This window comes from Somniosus microcephalus, chromosome 21 (assembly GCF_052327205.1).
Source record: "Somniosus microcephalus isolate GS21.2 chromosome 21, FLI_Smic_1.0, whole genome shotgun sequence".
In the NCBI taxonomy this organism is placed as follows: domain Eukaryota; kingdom Metazoa; phylum Chordata; class Chondrichthyes; order Squaliformes; family Somniosidae; genus Somniosus; species Somniosus microcephalus.
Window position 1 is genome coordinate 4,272,344 of NC_141007.1, and position 20,348 is coordinate 4,292,691.

At 57.1% G+C, this 20,348-nt stretch overlaps 1 protein-coding gene across 2 annotated transcripts in view; it reads left to right on the forward strand.

The window, feature by feature from the left end:
* xylt2 (xylosyltransferase II) overlaps positions 1–20,348 on the forward strand; it is a 551,366-nt gene that overhangs the window by 452,995 nt on the left and 78,023 nt on the right. For both annotated transcript variants that reach the window (XM_085963201.1, XM_085963202.1), the window contains exon 8: positions 10,430–10,692. In XM_085963201.1, coding sequence (XP_085819327.1) covers positions 10,430–10,692 — 263 coding nt within the window. The remainder of the gene's footprint in view (positions 1–10,429; positions 10,693–20,348) is intronic.

Sequence of the window (20,348 nt, forward strand, 5' to 3'; positions counted from 1 at the left end):
GTGGGGTATCACAGGAATCCCCACAGTCGATGGTCCCTGGGGTGGGGTATCACAGGAATCCCCACAGTCGATGGTCCCTGGGGTGGGGTATCACAGGAATCCCCACAGTCGATGGTCCCTGGGGTGGGGTATCACAGGGGACCCCACAGTCGATGGTCCCTGGGGTGGGGTATCACAGGGATCCCCACAGTCGATGGTCCCTGGGGTGGGGTATCACAGGGGACCCCACAGTCGATGGTCCCTGGGGTGGGGTATCACAGGAATCCCCACAGTCGATGGTCCCTGGGGTGGGGTATCACAGGGGATCCCCACAGTCGATGGTCCCTGGGGTGGGGTATCACAGGAATCCCCACAGTCGATGGTCCCTGGGGTGGGGTATCACAGGAATCCCCACAGTCGATGGTCCCTGGGGTGGGGTATCACAGGAATCCCCACAGTCGATGGTCCCTGGGGGGGGGTATCACAGGGATCCCCACAGTCGATGGTCCCTGGGGTGGGGTATCACAGGAATCCCCACAATCGATGGTCCCTGGGGGGGGTATCACAGGGATCCCCACAGTCGATGGTCCCTGGGGGGGGTATCACAGGAATCCCCACAGTCGATGGTCCCTGGGGTGGGGTATCACAGGGATCCCCACAGTCGATGGTCCCTGGGGGGGGGTATCACAGGGATCCCCACAGTCGATGGTCCCTGGGGTGGGGTATCACAGGGATCCCCACAGTCGATGGTCCCTGGGGTGGGGTATCACAGGGATCCCCACAGTCGATGGTCCCTGGGGGGGGTATCACAGGGATCCCCACAATCGATGGTCCTTGGGGTGGGGTATCACAGGAATCCCCACAGTCGATGGTCCTTGGGGTGGGGTATCACAGGAATCCCCACAGTCGATGGTCCCTGGGGGGGGTATCACAGGGATCCCCACAATCGATGGTCCCTGGGGTGGGGTATCACAGGAATCCCCACAGTCGATGGTCCCTGGGGTGGGGTATCACAGGGGATCCCCACAGTCGATGGTCCCTGGGGTGGGGTATCACAGGAATCCCCACAGTCGATGGTCCCTGGGGTGGGGTATCACAGGGCTCCCCACAGTCGATGGTCCTTGGGGTGGGGTATCACAGGGATCCCCACAGTCGATGGTCCCTGGGGTGGGGTATCACAGGAATCCCCACAGTCGATGGTCCCTGGGGTGGGGTATCACAGGGGATCCCCACAGTCGATGGTCCCTGGGGTGGGGTATCACAGGAATCCCCACAGTCGATGGTCCCTGGGGTGGGGTATCACAGGGGTCCCCACAGTCGATGGTCCCTGGGGTGGGGTATCACAGGGATCCCCACAGTCGATGGTCCCTGGGGTGGGGTATCACAGGAATCCCCACAGTCGATGGTCCCTGGGGTGGGGTAACACAGGGATCCCCACAGTCGATGGTCCCTGGGGTGGGGTATCACAGGGATCCCCACAGTCGATGGTCCCTGGGGTGGGGTATCACAGGAATCCCCACAGTCGATGGTCCCTGGGGTGGGGTATCACAGGAATCCCCACAGTCGATGGTCCCTGGGGTGGGGTATCACAGGAATCCCCACAGTCGATGGTCCCTGGGGTGGGGTATCACAGGAATCCCCACAGTCGATGGTCCCTGGGGTGGGGTATCACAGGAATCCCCACAGTCGATGGTCCCTGGGGTGGGGTATCACAGGAATCCCCACAGTCGATGGTCCCTGGGGTGGGGTATCACAGGGGACCCCACAGTCGATGGTCCCTGGGGTGGGGTATCACAGGGGACCCCACAGTCGATGGTCCTTGGGGTGGGGTATCACAGGGATCCCCACAGTCGATGGTCCCTGGGGGGGGGTATCACAGGGATCCCCACAGTCGATGGTCTCTGGGGTGGGGTATCACAGGAATCCCCACAGTCGATGGTCCCTGGGGTGGGGTATCACAGGGATCCCCACAGTCGATGGTCCCTGGGGTGGGGTATCACAGGGATCCCCACAGTCGATGGTCCCTGGGGTGGGGTATCACAGGAATCCCCACAGTCGATGGTCCCTGGGGGGGGGTATCACAGGGATCCCCACAGTCGATGGTCCCTGGGGTGGGGTATCACAGGAATCCCCACAGTCGATGGTCCCTGGGGTGGGGTATCACAGGAATCCCCACAGTCGATGGTCCCTGGGGTGGGGTATCACAGGGGATCCCCACAGTCGATGGTCCCTGGGGTGGGGTATCACAGGGATCCCCACAGTCGATGGTCCCTGGGGTGGGGTATCACAGGGATCCCCACAGTCGATGGTCCCTGGGGTGGGGTATCACAGGGATCCCCACAGTCGATGGTCCCTGGGGTGGGGTATCACAGGGATCCCCACAGTCGATGGTCCCTGGGGTGGGGTATCACAGGAATCCCCACAGTCGATGGTCCCTGGGGTGGGGTATCACAGGGGATCCCCACAGTCGATGGTCCCTGGGGTGGGTATCACAGGAATCCCCACAGTCGATGGTCCCTGGGGTGGGGTATCACAGGGGATCCCCACAGTCGATGGTCCCTGGGGTGGGGTATCACAGGAATCCCCACAGTCGATGGTCCCTGGGGTGGGGTATCACAGGGATCCCCACAGTCGATGGTCCCTGGGGTGGGGTATCACAGGGATCCCCACAGTCGATGGTCCCTGGGGGGGGTATCACAGGAATCCCCACAGTCGATGGTCCCTGGGGGGGGGTATCACAGGGATCCCCACAGTCGATGGTCCCTGGGGTGGGGTATCACAGGAATCCCCACAATCGATGGTCCCTGGGGGGGGGTATCACAGGAATCCCCACAGTCGATGGTCCCTGGGGTGGGGTATCACAGGGATCCCCACAGTCGATGGTCCCTGGGGGGGGGTATCACAGGGATCCCCACAGTCGATGGTCCCTGGGGGGGGGTATCACAGGGATCCCCACAGTCGATGGTCCCTGGGGTGGGGTATCACAGGGATCCCCACAGTCGATGGTCCCTGGGGTGGGGTATCACAGGGTTCCCCACAGTCGATGGTCCCTGGGGTGGGGTATCACAGGGATCCCCACAGTCGATGGTCCCTGGGGTGGGGTATCACAGGGATCCCCACAGTCGATGGTCCCTGGGGTGGGGTATCACAGGGATCCCCACAGTCGATGGTCCCTGGGGGGGGTATCACAGGGATCCCCACAGTCGATGGTCCCTGGGGTGGGGTATCACAGGGATCCCCACAGTCGATGGTCCCTGGGGGGGGGTATCACAGGGATCCCCACAGTCGATGGTCCCTGGGGGGGGTATCACAGGGATCCCCACAGTCGATGGTCCCTGGGGTGGGTATCACAGGGATCCCCACAGTCGATGGTCCCTGGGGTGGGGTATCACAGGATCCCCACAGTCGATGGTCCCTGGGGTGGGGTATCACAGGGACCCCACAGTCGATGGTCCCTGGGGCGGGGTATCACAGGAATCCCCACAGTCGATGGTCCCTGGGGTGGGGTATCACAGGAATCCCCACAGTCGATGGTCTTTGGGGCGGGGTATCACAGGGATCCCCACAGTCGATGGTCCCTGGGGGGGTATCACAGGGATCCCCACAGTCGATGGTCCCTGGGGTGGGGTATCACAGGGTTCCCCACAGTCGATGGTCCCTGGGGTGGGGTATCACAGGGATCCCCACAGTCGATGGTCCCTGGGGTGGGGTATCACAGGGATCCCCACAGTCGATGGTCCCTGGGGTGGGGTATCACAGGAATCCCCACAGTCGATGGTCCCTGGGGGGGGGTATCACAGGGATCCCCACAGTCGATGGTCCCTGGGGTGGGGTATCACAGGGTTCCCCACAGTCGATGGTCCCTGGGGTGGGGTATCACAGGAATCCCCACAGTCGATGGTCCTTGGGGTGGGGTATCACAGGGATCCCCACAGTCGATGGTCCCTGGGGTGGGGTATCACAGGGTTCCCCACAGTCGATGGTCCCTGGGGTGGGGTATCACAGGAATCCCCACAGTCGATGGTCCCTGGGGTGGGGTATCACAGAATCCCCACAGTCGATGGTCCCTGGGGTGGGGTATCACAGGAATCCCCACAGTCGATGGTCCCTGGGGTGGGGTATCACAGGGGATCCCCACAGTCGATGGTCCCTGGGGTGGGTATCACAGGGATCCCCACAGTCGATGGTCCCTGGGGTGGGGTATCACAGGAATCCCCACAGTCGATGGTCCCTGGGGTGGGGTATCACAGGAAACCCCACAGTCGATGGTCCCTGGGGTGGGGTATCACAGGGGACCCCACAGTCGATGGTCCCTGGGGTGGGGTATCACAGGGATCCCCACAGTCGATGGTCCCTGGGGTGGGGTATCACAGGGGACCCCACAGTCGATGGTCCCTGGGGTGGGGTATCACAGGAATCCCCACAGTCGATGGTCCCTGGGGTGGGGTATCACAGGAATCCCCACAGTCGATGGTCCCTGGGGTGGGGTATCACAGGGATCCCCACAGTCGATGGTCCCTGGGGGGGGATCACAGGGATCCCCACAGTCGATGGTCCCTGGGGTGGGGTATCACAGGAATCCCCACAATCGATGGTCCCTGGGGTGGGGTATCACAGGGGACCCCACAGTCGATGGTCCCTGGGGGGGTATCACAGGAATCCCCACAGTCGATGGTCCCTGGGGGGGGTATCACACGGATCCCCACAGTCGATGGTCCCTGGGGTGGGGTATCACAGGAATCCCCACAGTCGATGGTCCCTGGGGTGGGGTATCACAGGGATCCCCACAGTCGATGGTCCCTGGGGTGGGGTATCACAGGGATCCCCACAGTCGATGGTCCCTGGGGTGGGGTATCACAGGGGACCCCACAGTCGATGGTCCCTGGGGTGGGGTATCACAGGGGACCCCACAGTCGATGGTCCCTGGGGTGGGGTATCACAGGAATCCCCACAGTCGATGGTCCCTGGGGTGGGGTATCACAGGAATCCCCACAGTCGATGGTCCCTGGGGTGGGGTATCACACGGATCCCCACAGTCGATGGTCCCTGGGGTGGGGTATCACAGGGATCCCCACAGTCGATGGTCCCTGGGGTGGGGTATCACACGGATCCCCACAGTCGATGGTCCCTGGGGTGGGGTATCACACGGATCCCCACAGTCGATGGTCCCTGGGGTGGGGTATCACAGGGATCCCCACAGTCGATGGTCCCTGGGGTGGGGTATCACAGGAAACCCCACAGTCGATGGTCCCTGGGGTGGGGTATCACAGGAAACCCCACAGTCGATGGTCCCTGGGGTGGGGTATCACAGGGGACCCCACAGTCGATGGTCCCTGGGGTGGGGTATCACAGGAATCCCCACAGTCGATGGTCCCTGGGGTGGGGTATCACAGGAATCCCCACAGTCGATGGTCCCTGGGGGGGGTATCACAGGGATCCCCACAGTCGATGGTCCCTGGGGGGGGTATCACAGGGATCCCCACAGTCGATGGTCCCTGGGGTGGGGTATCACAGGAAACCCCACAGTCGATGGTCCCTGGGGTGGGGTATCACAGGAATCCCCACAGTCGATGGTCTTCGGGGCGGGGTATCACAGGGATCCCCACAGTCGATGGTCCCTGGGGTGGGGTATCACAGGAAACCCCACAGTCGATGGTCCCTGGGGTGGGGTATCACAGGGATCCCCACAGTCGATGGTCCCTGGGGCGGGGTATCACAGGAAACTCCACAGTCGATGGTCCCTGGGGTGGGGTATCACAGGGGACCCCACAGTCGATGGTCCCTGGGGTGGGGTATCACAGGGATCCCCACAGTCGATGGTCCCTGGGGTGGGGTATCACAGGAAACCCCACAGTCGATGGTCCCTGGGGTGGGGTATCACAGGAATCCCCACAGTCGATGGTCCCTGGGGTGGGGTATCACAGGAATCCCCACAGTCGATGGTCCCTGGGGGGGGGTATCACAGGGATCCCCACAGCCGATGGTCCCTGGGGTGGGGTATCACAGGAATCCCCACAGTCGATGGTCCCTGGGGTGGGGTATCACAGGAATCCCCACAGTCGATGGTCCCTGGGGTGGGGTATCACAGGAATCCCCACAGTCGATGGTCCCTGGGGTGGGGTATCACAGGGGACCCCACAGCCGATGGTCCCTGGGGTGGGGTATCACAGGAATCCCCACAGTCGATGGTCCCTGGGGTGGGGTATCACAGGGGACCCCACAGCCGATGGTCCCTGGGGCGGGGTATCACAGGGATCCCCACAGTCGATGGTCCCTGGGGTGGGGTATCACAGGGGACCCCACAGTCGATGGTCCCTGGGGTGGGGTATCACAGGAATCCCCACAGTCGATGGTCCCTGGGGTGGGGTATCACAGGGATCCCCACAGTCGATGGTCCCTGGGGTGGGGTATCACAGGGATCCCCACAGTCGATGGTCCCTGGGGTGGGGTATCACAGGAAACCCCACAGTCGATGGTCCCTGGGGTGGGGTATCACAGGAAACCCCACAGTCGATGGTCCCTGGGGTGGGGTATCACAGGGTTCCCCACAGTCGATGGTCCCTGGGGTGGGGTATCACAGGGGACCCCACAGTCGATGGTCCCTGGGGTGGGGTATCACAGGAATCCCCACAGTCGATGGTCCCTGGGGTGGGGTATCACAGGAATCCCCACAGTCGATGGTCCCTGGGGCGGGGTATCACAGGAAACCCCACAGTCGATGGTCCCTGGGGTGGGGTAACACAGGGGACCCCACAGTCGATGGTCCCTGGGGTGGGGTATCACAGGGGACCCCACAGTCGATGGTCCCTGGGGTGGGGTATCACAGGGATCCCCACAGTCGATGGTCCCTGGGGTGGGGTATCACAGGAAACCCCACAGTCGATGGTCCCTGGGGTGGGGTATCACAGGGTTCCCCACAGTCGATGGTCCCTGGGGTGGGGTATCACAGGGATCCCCACAGTCGATGGTCCCTGGGGTGGGGTATCACAGGAATCCCCACAGTCGATGGTCCCTGGGGTGGGGTATCACAGGGATCCCCACAGTCGATGGTCCCTGGGGTGGGGTATCACAGGAATCCCCACAGTCGATGGTCCCTGGGGTGGGGTATCACAGGAATCCCCACAGTCGATGGTCCCTGGGGGGGGTATCACAGGGATCCCCACAGTCGATGGTCCCTGGGGTGGGGTATCACAGGAATCCCCACAGTCGATGGTCCCTGGGGCGGGGTATCACAGGAAACCCCACAGTCGATGGTCCCTGGGGTGGGGTAACACAGGGGACCCCACAGTCGATGGTCCCTGGGGTGGGGTATCACAGGGGACCCCACAGTCGATGGTCCCTGGGGTGGGGTATCACAGGGATCCCCACAGTCGATGGTCCCTGGGGTGGGGTATCACAGGGATCCCCACAGTCGATGGTCCCTGGGGTGGGGTATCACAGGGATCCCCACAGTCGATGGTCCCTGGGGTGGGGTATCACAGGGATTCCCACAGTCGATGGTCCCTGGGGTGGGGTATCACAGGAAACCCCACAGTCGATGGTCCCTGGGGTGGGGTATCACAGGAATCCCCACAGTCGATGGTCCCTGGGGTGGGGTATCACAGGGATCCCCACAGTCGATGGTCCCTGGGGTGGGGTATCACAGGGGACCCCACAGTCGATGGTCCCTGGGGTGGGGTATCACAGGGATCCCCACAGTCGATGGTCCCTGGGGTGGGGTATCACAGGGATCCCCACAGTCGATGGTCCCTGGGGTGGGGTATCACAGGGATCCCCACAGTCGATGGTCCTTGGGGTGGGGTATCACAGGGATCCCCACAGTCGATGGTCCCTGGGGTGGGGTATCACAGGAATCCCCACAGTCGATGGTCCCTGGGGTGGGGTATCACAGGGGACCCCACAGTCGATGGTCCCTGGGGTGGGGTATCACAGGGATCCCCACAGTCGATGGTCCCTGGGGTGGGGTATCACAGGAAACCCCACAGTCGATGGTCCCTGGGGTGGGGTATCACAGGGATCCCCACAGTCGATGGTCCCTGGGGTGGGGTATCACAGGGGACCCCACAGTCGATGGTCCCTGGGGTGGGGTATCACAGGGATCCCCACAGTCGATGGTCCCTGGGGTGGGGTATCACAGGAATCCGCACAGTCGATGGTCCCTGGGGTGGGGTATCACAGGAATCCCCACAGTCGATGGTCCCTGGGGTGGGGTATCACAGGGATCCCCACAGTCGATGGTCCCTGGGGTGGGGTATCACAGGGATCCCCACAGTCGATGGTCCCTGGGGTGGGGTATCACAGGAAACCCCACAGTCGATGGTCCCTGGGGTGGGGTATCACAGGGGACCCCACAGTCGATGGTCCCTGGGGTGGGGTATCACAGGGATCCCCACAGTCGATGGTCCCTGGGGTGGGGTATCACAGGGATCCCCACAGTCGATGGTCCCTGGGGTGGGGTATCACAGGGGACCCCACAGTCGATGGTCCCTGGGGTGGGGTATCACAGGGGACCCCACAGTCGATGGTCCCTGGGGGGGGGTATCACAGGGATCCCCACAGTCGATGGTCCCTGGGGGGGGGTATCACAGGGATCCCCACAGTCGATGGTCCCTGGGGGGGGGTATCACAGGGATCCCCACAGTCGATGGTCCCTGGGGTGGGGTATCACAGGAATCCCCACAGTCGATGGTCCCTGGGGTGGGGTATCACAGGAATCCCCACAGTCGATGGTCCCTGGGGTGGGGTATCACAGGGGACCCCACAGTCGATGGTCCCTGGGGTGGGGTATCACAGGAATCCCCACAGTCGATGGTCCCTGGGGTGGGGTATCACAGGGATCCCCACAGTCGATGGTCCCTGGGGTGGGGTATCACAGGGATCCCCACAGTCGATGGTCCCTGGGGTGGGGTATCACAGGAAACCCCACAGTCGATGGTCCCTGGGGTGGGGTATCACAGGGATCCCCACAGTCGATGGTCCCTGGGGGGGGTATCACAGGGTTCCCCACAGTCGATGGTCCCTGGGGTGGGGTATCACAGGGATCCCCACAGTCGATGGTCCCTGGGGGGGGTATCACAGGGTTCCCCACAGTCGATGGTCCCTGGGGTGGGGTATCACAGGGATCCCCACAGTCGATGGTCCCTGGGGGGGGTATCACAGGGGACCCCACAGTCGATGGTCCCTGGGGTGGGGTATCACAGGAATCCCCACAGTCGATGGTCCCTGGGGTGGGGTATCACAGGGATCCCCACAGTCGATGGTCCCTGGGGTGGGGTATCACAGGAATCCCCACAGTCGATGGTCCCTGGGGTGGGGTATCACAGGAATCCCCACAGTCGATGGTCCCTGGGGTGGGGTATCACAGGGATCCCCACAGTCGATGGTCCCTGGGGTGGGGTATCACAGGAATCCCCACAGTCGATGGTCCCTGGGGTGGGGTATCACAGGGGACCCCACAGTCGATGGTCCCTGGGGTGGGGTATCACAGGGATCCCCACAGTCGATGGTCCCTGGGGCGGGGTATCACAGGGATCCCCACAGTCGATGGTCCCTGGGGTGGGGTATCACAGGGATCCCCACAGTCGATGGTCCCTGGGGTGGGGTATCACAGGAATCCCCACAGTCGATGGTCCCTGGGGGGGGTATCACAGGGATCCCCACAGTCGATGGTCCCTGGGGTGGGGTATCACAGGGGACCCCACAGTCGATGGTCCCTGGGGTGGGGTATCACAGGGATCCCCACAGTCGATGGTCCCTGGGGTGGGGTATCACAGGGATCCCCACAGTCGATGGTCCCTGGGGTGGGGTATCACAGGGGATCCCCACAGTCGATGGTCTTTGGGGTGGGGTATCACAGGAATCCCCACAATCGATGGTCCCTGGGGTGGGGTATCACAGGGATCCCCACAGTCGATGGTCCCTGGGGTGGGGTATCACAGGGATCCCCACAGTCGATGGTCCCTGGGGTGGGGTATCACAGGAATCCCCACAGTCGATGGTCCCTGGGGGGGGTATCACAGGAATCCCCACAGTCGATGGTCCCTGGGGTGGGGTAACACAGGGATTCCCACAGTCGATGGTCCCTGGGGTGGGGTAACACAGGGATTCCCACAGTCGATGGTCCCTGGGGGGGGTATCACAGGAATCCCCACAGTCGATGGTCCCTGGGGTGGGGTAACACAGGGATTCCCACAGTCGATGGTCCCTGGGGGGGGTATCACAGGAATCCCCACAGTCGATGGTCCCTGGGGTGGGGTCGTAGAACCATCCCTGCAAGAGCCAGTGCCTTCAGGGAAGAAGGGGATGAAAATTAACCGGCTGCTCTCCCTCCCCACCCTTTAAAAACCAGACGACTGCAAAACCAATATGAGCAAGATGCCATTTGACAGAAGCATTTATTCTCCTTTCTGATTCGCAGTGTTCATTCCGTTTTCTGCATCTCTATTCACAGCAAATGACGAGACCAACGTTTTTTGCCAGGAAGTTTGAGTCGACAGTTAACCAGGAGGTGATTGATATCTTGGACTCGCACCTGTATGGCAGTTACCCCCCCGGGACAGCAGCTCTGAAAGCCTACTGGGAGAACGTCTACGATCAGATGGACGGGCTGAGCAGCCTCACTGATGTGGCGATTACCAGCTACATGGCCTTCTTCAGGCTGGGCCTGAGCAAAGTGCAGACGTCATGGCAACGGGGACCAGACAGCCGCTGCAGGTATAGAAACGTAGAAGATAGGAGCAGGAGTAGGCCATTCGGCCCCTCGAGCCTGCTCCGCCATTTAATGAGATCATGGCTGATCATCCAAACTCAGTACCCTGTCCCTGCCTTCTCCCCATATCCCTTGATCCCTTTAGCCTTAAGAAATATATCTAACTCCTTCTTGAATATATTTAATGAATTGGCCTCAACTGCCTTCTGTGGTAGAGAATTCCACAGGTTCACCACTCTCTGGGTGAAGAAATTCCTCCTCATCTCAGTCCTAAATGGCCTACCCCTTATCCTTAGACTGTGACCCCTGGTTCTAGACTCCCCCGCCATCGGGAACATCCTTCCTGCATCTAGTCTGCCTAGTCCTGTTAGAGTTTTAGAAGTTTCAATGAGATCCCCTCTCATTCTTCTAAACTCCAGTGAATATAAGCCCAATCGACCCAATCTCTGCTCATACGTCATCCCTGCCATCCCAGGTATCAGTTTTTATGTTCCCTGCAAGCTTACACTCATACTCCATTTTCCCCCTTTTAATTAATCACTTTGTCCTCCTTTGCTGAATCCTAAACTGCTCCCAATCCTCAGGTTTGCTGCTTTTTCTGGCCAAATTATATGTCCTCTCCTTGGATCTTATGCTATCCCTAATTTCCCTTGTTAGCCACGGTTGAGTCACCTTTTTTGTTTTATTTTTATGCCAAGCAGGGTTGAACAAATTCTGCAGTTCATCCATGCGGTCTTTGAATGTTTGCCATTGCCTATCCACCGTCAACCCTTTAAGTAACGTTCCCCAATCCATCCTACCCAACTCGCACCTCATATCATCGTAGTTTCCTTTATTTAAATTCAGGACCCTAGTCTCTGAGTCAAATACTTCACTCTCCATCTTAATGAAGAATTCTATCATATTTTGATCGCTCTGCCCCAAGGGGCCTCGCACAACAAGATTGCTAATGAATCCTTTCTCATTACATAATACCCAGTGTAAGATGGCCTGATCTCCAGTTGGTTTTTTGACATATTGGTCCAGGAAACCATCCCGTAAACACTCCAGGAATTCCTCCTCCACAGTATTGTTACTAATTTGGTTAGCCCAATCTATATGTAGATTAGTCACCCATGATAACTGCTGTGCCCCTATTGCATGCATCTCTTAATTTCCTGTTTAATGCCATCCCCAACCTTAGCATTACTGTTTGGGGGTCTGTATACAACTCCCACTAACGTTTTCTGCCCCTTGGTATTTCTCAGCTCTACCCATACAGATTCCACATCATCAGAGCTAATATCCTTCCTTACTATTGTGTTGATCTCCTCTTTAACTAGCAATGCTACCCTACCTCCTTTTCCTTTTTGCCTGTCTTTCCTGAATATTGAATACCCCTGGATGTTGAGTTCCCAGCCTTGGTCACCCTGGAGCCATGTTTCCGTAATCCCAATCATATATCCGTTTACATCTATTTGCGCAGCTAATTCATCCATCTTATTACGAATGCTCCTCGCATTAAGACACTAAGCCTTCAGGCTTGTTTTTTTAACACTCTTAGACCTTTTAGAATTATTATTTACTGTGGCCATGTTTGATTTAAACCCTTGATTTCTCTGACTGCCACTTTTGCTTTTCTCCTTCCTGTCTTTTGCTTCTGTCCTTGTTTCCATTTCCTCTGTCTCCCTGCACAGGTTCCCAACCCCCTGCCATTTTAGTTTAAACCCTCCACAGCAGCACTAGCAAACACTCCCCCAAGGACATCGGTCCCAGTCCTGCCCATTGCAAACCGTTCAGTTTGTACTGGTCCCACCTCCCCCAGAACTGGTTCCAATGTCCCAGGAATTTGAATCCCTCCCCCTTGCACCATTCCTCTAGCCAAGCATTCATCTGAAATATCCTTCTATTTCTACTCTGACTTGCACGTGGCACTGGTAGCAATCCTGAGATTACTACCTTTGAGGTCCTATTTTTTTGATGTACCTCCTAACTCCCTGTATTCAGCTTTTAGGGCATCATCCCATTTTTTACCTATATCGTTGGTACCTATATGCACCACGACAACTGGCTGTTCACCCTCCCCCTCCAGAATGCCCTGCAGCCGCTCCGAGACAACCTTGACCCTTGCACCAGCGAGGCAACATACCATCCTGGAGTCTCATTTGCGGCCGCAGAAACACCTATCTATTCTCAAAAAATTCCAGTAGATTAGTCAAGCACGATTTACCTTTTGCAAATCCATGTTGAGTTTGTCCGATCCTGTCACTGTTTTCCAAGTGCTCTGCTATTACATCTTTTATAATGGACTCTAGCATTTTCCCCACTACTGATGTCAGGCTTACTGGTCTGTAATTCCCCGTTTTCTCTCTACCCCCTTTTTTGAATAGTGGGGTTACATTAGCTACCCTCCAAACCATGGGAACTGTTCCAGAATCTATAGAATTTTGGAAGATGACCAGCAATGCATCTACTATTTCTAGGGCCACTTCCTTAAGTACCCAAGGATGTAGATTACCAGGCCCTGGGGATTTATCGGCCTTCAATCCCGTCAATTTCCCTAACACCATTTCCCTACAAATACTGATTTCTTTCAGTTCCTCCCTTTCATTAGACACTATGTGCCCCGACATCTCTGGGAGGTTATTTGTGTCCTCCTTTGTGAAGACAGAACCAAAGTATGTATTTAATTGGCCAGCCATTTCTTTGTTCCCCATTATAAATTCCCCTGATTCTGACTGCAAGGGACCTACGCTTGACTTCACCAATCTTTTTCTTCCCCCGACAGTAAGCACCAGTCCAGTAACCGAGCTACACAGACCAACAGCGCATTATCTGGACTCGGTGCTCCACATCTTGGCTCTCATTGGCCTCAGTGCCTCTGGGACAGAGAGTGGAAAATGAGCCAGGGTTCTTGCTCCTGATCAGTCCAGTGACACCTGCTGTAAAGTGTGTGGATGCCAGGCTTGAGTGTTGATGGGCCTTCAATAACCACCAAACTAGAAGTTATAGACTTAAACAAGTTGGCTTTTAATCACTAAGATCAGAGCTAACATCTCAACACGCCGACTGGTTCACAGGAATGAGTCATACAGATCCTGGGATCTTTATGTAAAAGAAGTCAGGGGCGGAGCCAAGAGCCAAGACCTGGAACCTCCCAGGTTAGTCGGGAAAGAGGAAGTGAAACTATACACAGTGGGGGAGGGTAATATACATGAGTGCAAAACGAATACAGGATCAAGACAAACAGATTTCATTACATGCACCCCTTCTATAGATTTAGTCCATCGGGGTGATGTTTCTTAAAAGTTGGTATAAGTGAGTCTGTCAGGAGGTTTTGCAGTTCTCAGTGATCGGCGCAAAGCCGGTTGGGGTGCCTCTAGGGGAGTGGATTCTGGTTCCTCCGCTGTCCGGGCCTCCGCAGTGTCTTCCAGGTTATCTGCAGTGTCACAGAATCACAGAATCACAGAAACCCCACAGTGCAGATAGAGGCCATTTCGGCCCATCGAGCCTCAGTGTCCTCCAGGTTAAAGTTGGGTATTGATACCTCTGGGCGTCCTGTCTCTTTGTAGTGTAGGTCTTCATCGGGTAGTCTCCCATCGTTCTCTCCGCTCCCCGAGGGAGCGAGGTCTTTTATGGAAACAGTGTCCTCTCGCCCGTAAGAGTATTCGATATAGGCGTACTGAGGGTTTGCATGGAGGAGCTGTACCTTTTCCACAAGAGGGTCCGTTTTATGGCCTCTCACGTGCTTCCGCAATAGTACTGTCCCCGGAGACGTCAGCCATGCGGGTAGAGATATGCCCGAGGTGGATTTCCGGGGGAAAGCGAACATCTTTTCGTGAGGGGTAGCGTTAGTGGCAGTACATAACAGAGACCTTATGGAGTGGAGCACGTCTGGGAGGACTTCCTGCCAGCGGGAGGTCGGAAGGCCTTTTGACTTTAAGGCTAACGTGACAGCCTTCCAAACAGTAGCATTCTCCCTTTCCACTTGCCCATTACACCGGGGGTTGTAGCTAGTGGTTCTGCTAGTGGCTATCCCCTTCGAGAGCAAGAACTGGCGCAGCTCGTCACTCATGAATGACGTCCCCCTATCGCTGTGTATGTAGTTCGGCATGCCAAACATGCAGAATAGATTACAGAGACACTTGATGACCGTGGCACTGGTCATGTCTGGGCAGGGAATGGCGAAGGGGAAGCAGGAATATTCATCAATGATATTGAGGAAGTATACGTTACGGTCGGCAGAGGGAAGGGGTCCCTTGAAGTCCAGACTTAGGCGCTCGAATGGCCGTGTGGCTTTGATAAGGTGTGCACGGTCAGGCCTGTAGAAACGAGGCTTGCATTCCGCACAGATGCGGCAGGCTCTGGTCATTGCCCTGACCTCCTCGATGGAGTGGGGCAGATTGCGGGACTTTATAAAATGGTATAGTCGGGTGACCCCTGGGTGACAGAGGTCGTTGTGGAGACCCTGTAATTTGTCCGTATGAATGCTGGCACACATTCCCCGCGATAGGGCGTCTGGGGGTTCATTAAGGGCTCCCGGCCTGTACATAATATCATAGTCGAACGTGGATAGTTCGATCCTCCACCTGAGTATTTTGTCATTCTTGATTTTCCCCCTTTGTTTGTTATTAAACATGAAAGCCACCGACCGCTGGTCGGTGAGCAGGGTGAAACGTTTGCCGGCTAGGTAGTGTCTCCAGTGCCGCACTGCCTCCACTATAGCCTGTGCCTCCTTCTCGACAGAAGAGTGCCTGATTTCAGGTCCCTGAAGGGTTCGGGAGAAGAAGGCCACAGGTCTCCCAGCCTGATTGAGGGTCGCAGCTAAGGCAAAGTCTGACGCATCGCTTTCGACTTGAAAGGGAATGCATTCGTCCACTGCACACACTGCAGCCCTTTCAATGTCCTGTTTAATACTGGTGAAAGCCTCCCGAGCTTCAGCTGATAGTGGGAAGGACGTCGATTTAATGAGGGGTCGGGCCTTATCAGAGTAATTGGGCACCCATTGGGCATAATACGAAAAAAATCCCAGGCACCTTTTTAAAGCTTTGGGATTGTGTGGCAGGGGCAGTTCCTTTAGGGGGCGTAATCGGTCAGGGTCCGGTCCAATTACCCCATCTTCCACCACACAGCCGAGGATACAGAAACGGGTTGTGTTGAAGACACATTTGTCTTCGTTGTAGGTTAGATTCAGCTTTAGGGCAGTTTTTAAAAATCTCGCAAGATTTAGATCGTGGTCTTGCTGGTTGTGCCCGCAGATAGTGACATTGTCCAGATAGGGGTAGGTAGCTTGTAGTTTATTCTAGTCAACCATGCGGTCCATCTCACGTTGGAAGACCGAGACCCCATTTGTTACCCCGAAGGGCACTCTGAGAAAATGGTAGAGGCGCCCGTTCGCCTCGAAGGCGGTGTATGGGCGGTCCTCCGTTCTAATGGGGAGCTGGTGATACGCGGATTTGAGGTCGATAGTCGAGAAGACTCGGTATTGCGCAATCTGGTTAACCATTTCTGATATGCGAGGTAAAGGGTAGGCGTCCAGCTGGGTATAAATATTAACAGTCTGGCTGTAGTCAATTACCATCCGTTTCTTTTCGCTATTTTTAACTATGACTACTTGGGCACGCCACGGGCTGGTACTGCATTCAATAATGCCTTCCCGCAGGAGTCTGTCCACTTCCGCCTTGATAAAGTGTCTGTCTTCCAGACTGTACCGTCTACTTTTGGTCGCTATGGGCCTACAGTTCGGAGCGAGATTAGCGAATAAAGAGGGCGGGCTGATTTTTAAGGTTGATAGGCCACAGACTGTGAGTGGCTGCTGGGACCCGCCATATGCTAGCGTGACACTTTCGTGGTGGCACTGGAAGTCCAGGCCCAAGATTACATTCACACAGAGTTCTGGCATCACGAGGAGTTTTAAAATCCTTGTAGTCCGTGCCTTTTACAGTCAGTGTTACCACACAGTAGCCCAAAATGTCCGAAGTGTGGGGCTTAGCAGCCATAGCAATTCTGCTCCGTGTAGGGGTTACCGTTAATGAGTGCCGCCGTACCAGGCTAGGGTGAATAAAACTCTCGGTACTCCCACAGTCAATTAAACATTTCGTTAAATTCCCGTTTACCTGTATGTCCATCATGGATTTTGTCAACGGGTGTGGCCTGGATTGATCCACCGTGATCGAAGCCACTGTTGGGCCCTGGGCGGCCGTTGAGTCGGGAAAAGATGGCGGATCCCAAGATGGCGGCCCGCACGGCACGCACGAGGCGGTGACGGAGTTGGAAATTGGATTCCCCCTGCAGACTTTGCTAAAATGCCCCTTTTTCTTACATTTGAAGCATGTAGCGTCCTTCGCTGGGCATCGTTGTCTGGGGTGCTTGGCCTGGCCGCAGAAGTAGCATTTCAGGCCTCGAGACATTGCCGCTGTAGTAGGACTCCTGGGTGAACTTCTGTGTAGGGACTCCGGCGGCGTAGAGCTGGTCTGAGACCTGGATGGGGAAGATGGCTGATTCCAAGATGGCGGCCCCCTCGGCGCGCATGAGGCGGTGAGGGCCGCATGGCCGGAAGAATAAGAGTCAGAGTTTTTCTGGGCCACGTCCAGCGATCGCGCAGTGGCCACTGCCTTTTTTAAGTCCAGGACCTCCTTCTCCAGCAGTCTCTGCCGGATATAATTCGATTTGAGGCCCGTGATGAAGGAATCGCGGACCAATTCGTCAGAGTACGCGTTGGCCGTCACGGCCTTGCAGTTACAGTCCCGGACCAGGCCCTTTAGGCCCTGTAAGAAATCGTCCATTGATTCCTCTGGTCGCTGTCTGCGTGTAGCCAGCAGATGTCTGGCGTACACTTCGTTTACCGGCCTCTGGTATTGGGCCTTCAGGATAGTGATGGCCTCCGTGTAAGAGGTGGCGTCCCGGATGAACGAATAAATCCGATGACTTACGCGAGTAGTCAGTAGACTCAGTTTATCTACCTCGCTAGCGGATGAGGCCCCCGCGAAGAGTTCGAAGCATTTGAGCCAGTGTCCAAATTGATTTGATGCTTCAGCAGAATGTGGATCCAAGTCCAGACGCTCTGGTTTTAGGAGTCGATCCATCCTAGTATTCTTTAGTGATTAAAATTGATGGGCCTTCAATAACCACAAAACTAGAAGTTATAGACTTAAACAAGTTGGCTTTTAATCACTAAGATCAGAGCTAACATCTCAACACGCCGACTGGTTCACAGGAATGAGTCACACAGATCCTGGGATCTTTATGTAAGAGAAGTCAGGGGCGGAGCCAAGAGCCAAGACCTGGAACCTCCCAGGTTAGTCGGGAAAGAGGAAGTGAAACTATACACAGTGGGGGAGGGTAATATACATGAGTGCAAAACGAATACAGGATCAAGACAAACAGATTTCATTACAAGTGTGATATCCTGTAAGGCAGTGATGGCCATGGAACTGTACCTCAGCAGCACAGAGAATGGGGCAGGGAGACAGTTCACAATAGTGAGTGCAGTGACATCATCACATTCTGTGACGGCAGTTTAGTGACATCATCAAATTCTGTGACAGCTGTGCAATGACATCACATCGGAACGGGGAGAGGGTGAGAAAGTGTATCGGGGAGAGAGGGGCTGAGACAGTGTATCGGGGAGAGAGGGGATGAGACAGTGTATCGGGGAGAGGGGGTGAGACAGTGTATCGGGTAGAGGGGAGAGGGAGTGTGACCGTGTATCGGGGGAGAGGGGGTGAGACAGTGTATCGGGGAGAGGGGGTGAGACAGTGTATCGGGTAGAGGGGGTGAGACAGTGTATCGGGGAGAGGGGGTGCGACCGTGTATCGGGGAGAGGGAGTGTGACCGTGTATCGGGGGAGAGGGGGTGAGACAGTGTATCGGGGAGAGGGGGTGAGACACTGTATCGGGTAGAGGGGGTGAGACAGTGTATCGGGGAGAGGGGGTGAGACAGTGTATCGGGTAGAGGGGGTGAGACAGTGTATCGGGTAGAGGGGGTGAGACAGTGTATCGGGGGAGAGGGGGTGAGACAGTGTATCGGGGAGAGGGGGTGAGACACTGTATCGGGTAGAGGGGGTGAGACAGTGTATCGGGGAGAGGGGGTGAGACAGTGTATCGGGTAGAGGGGGTGAGACAGTGTATCGGGTAGAGGGGGTGAGACAGTGTATCGGGGAGAGGGGGTGCGACTGCGTATCGGGGAGAGAGGGGGTGAGACAGTGTATCGGGTAGAGAGGGGGTGAGACAGTCTATCGGGGTGAGACAGTGTATCGGGTAGAGGGGGTGAGACAGTGTATCGGGGAGAGGGGGTGCGACCGTGTATCGGGGAGAGGGAGTGTGACCGTGTATCGGGGGAGAGGGGGTGAGACAGTGTATCGGGGAGAGGGGGTGAGACAGTGTATCGGGTAGAGGGGGTGAGACAGTGTATCGGGGAGAGGGGGTGCGACCGTGTATCGGGGGTGAGACAGTGTATCGGGGGAGAGGGGGTGCGACCGTGTATCGGGGGAGAGGGGGTGAGACAGTGTATTGGGGAGAGAGGGGGTGAGACAGTGTATCGGGGAGAGAGGGGGGTGAGACAGTGTATCGGGGAGAGGGGGTGAGACAGTGTATCGGGGAGAGGGAGTGAGACAGTGTATCGGGGAGAGAGGGGGTGAGACAGTGTATCGGGGAGGGGGTGAGACAGTGTATCGGGGAGAGGGGGTGAGACAGTGTATCGGGGAGAGGGGGTGAGACCGTGTATCGGGGAGAGAGGGGGTGAGACACTGTATCAGGGAGAGGGGGGTGAGACAGTGTATCAGGGAGAGGGGGTGAGACAGTTTATCGGGGAGAGAGGGGGTGAGACAGTGTATTGGGGAGAGAGGGGGTGAGACAGTGTATCGGGGAGAGAGGGGGTGAGACAGTGTATCGGGGAGAGAGGGGGTGAGACACTGTATCGGGGAGAGGGGGGTGAGACAGTGTATATGGGAGAGGGGGGTGAGACAGTGTATCGGGGACAGGGGGTGAGACAGTGTATCGGGGAGAGAGATGGTGAGACAGTGTATCGGGGAGAGGGGGTGAGACAGTGTATCGGGGAGAGGGGGTGAGACTATCGGGGAGAGAGGGGGTGAGACAGTGTATCGGGGAGAGGGGGTGGGACAGTGTATCGGGGAGAGGGGGTGAGACAGTTTATCGGGGAGAGGGGGTGAGACAGTGTATCGGGGAGAGGGGGTGAGACAGTGTATCGGGGAGAGGGGGTGAGACAGTGTATCGGGGAGAGAGGGGGTGAGACACTGTATCGGGGAGAGGGGGTGAGATAGTGTATCGGGGAGAGGGGGTGAGACAGTGTATCGGGGAGAGGGGGTGAGACAGTGTATCGGGGAGAGGGTGAGACAGTGTATCGGGGAGAGGGGGTGAGACAGTTTATCGGGGAGAGGGGGTGAGACAGTGTATCGGGGAGGGGGTGAGACAGTGTACCGGGGAGAGGGGGTGAGACAGTGTATCGAGGAGAGGGGGTGAGACAGTGTATCGAGTAGAGGGTGTGAGACAGTGTATCGGGGAGAGGGGGTGAGACAGTGTATCGAGGAGAGAGGGTGAGACAGTGTATCGAGGAGGGGGTGAGACAGTGTATCGAGGAGAGGGGGTGAGACAGTGTATCGGGGGAGGGGGTGAGACAGTATATCGGGGAGAGGCGGGTGAGACAGTGTATCGGTGAGAGAGGG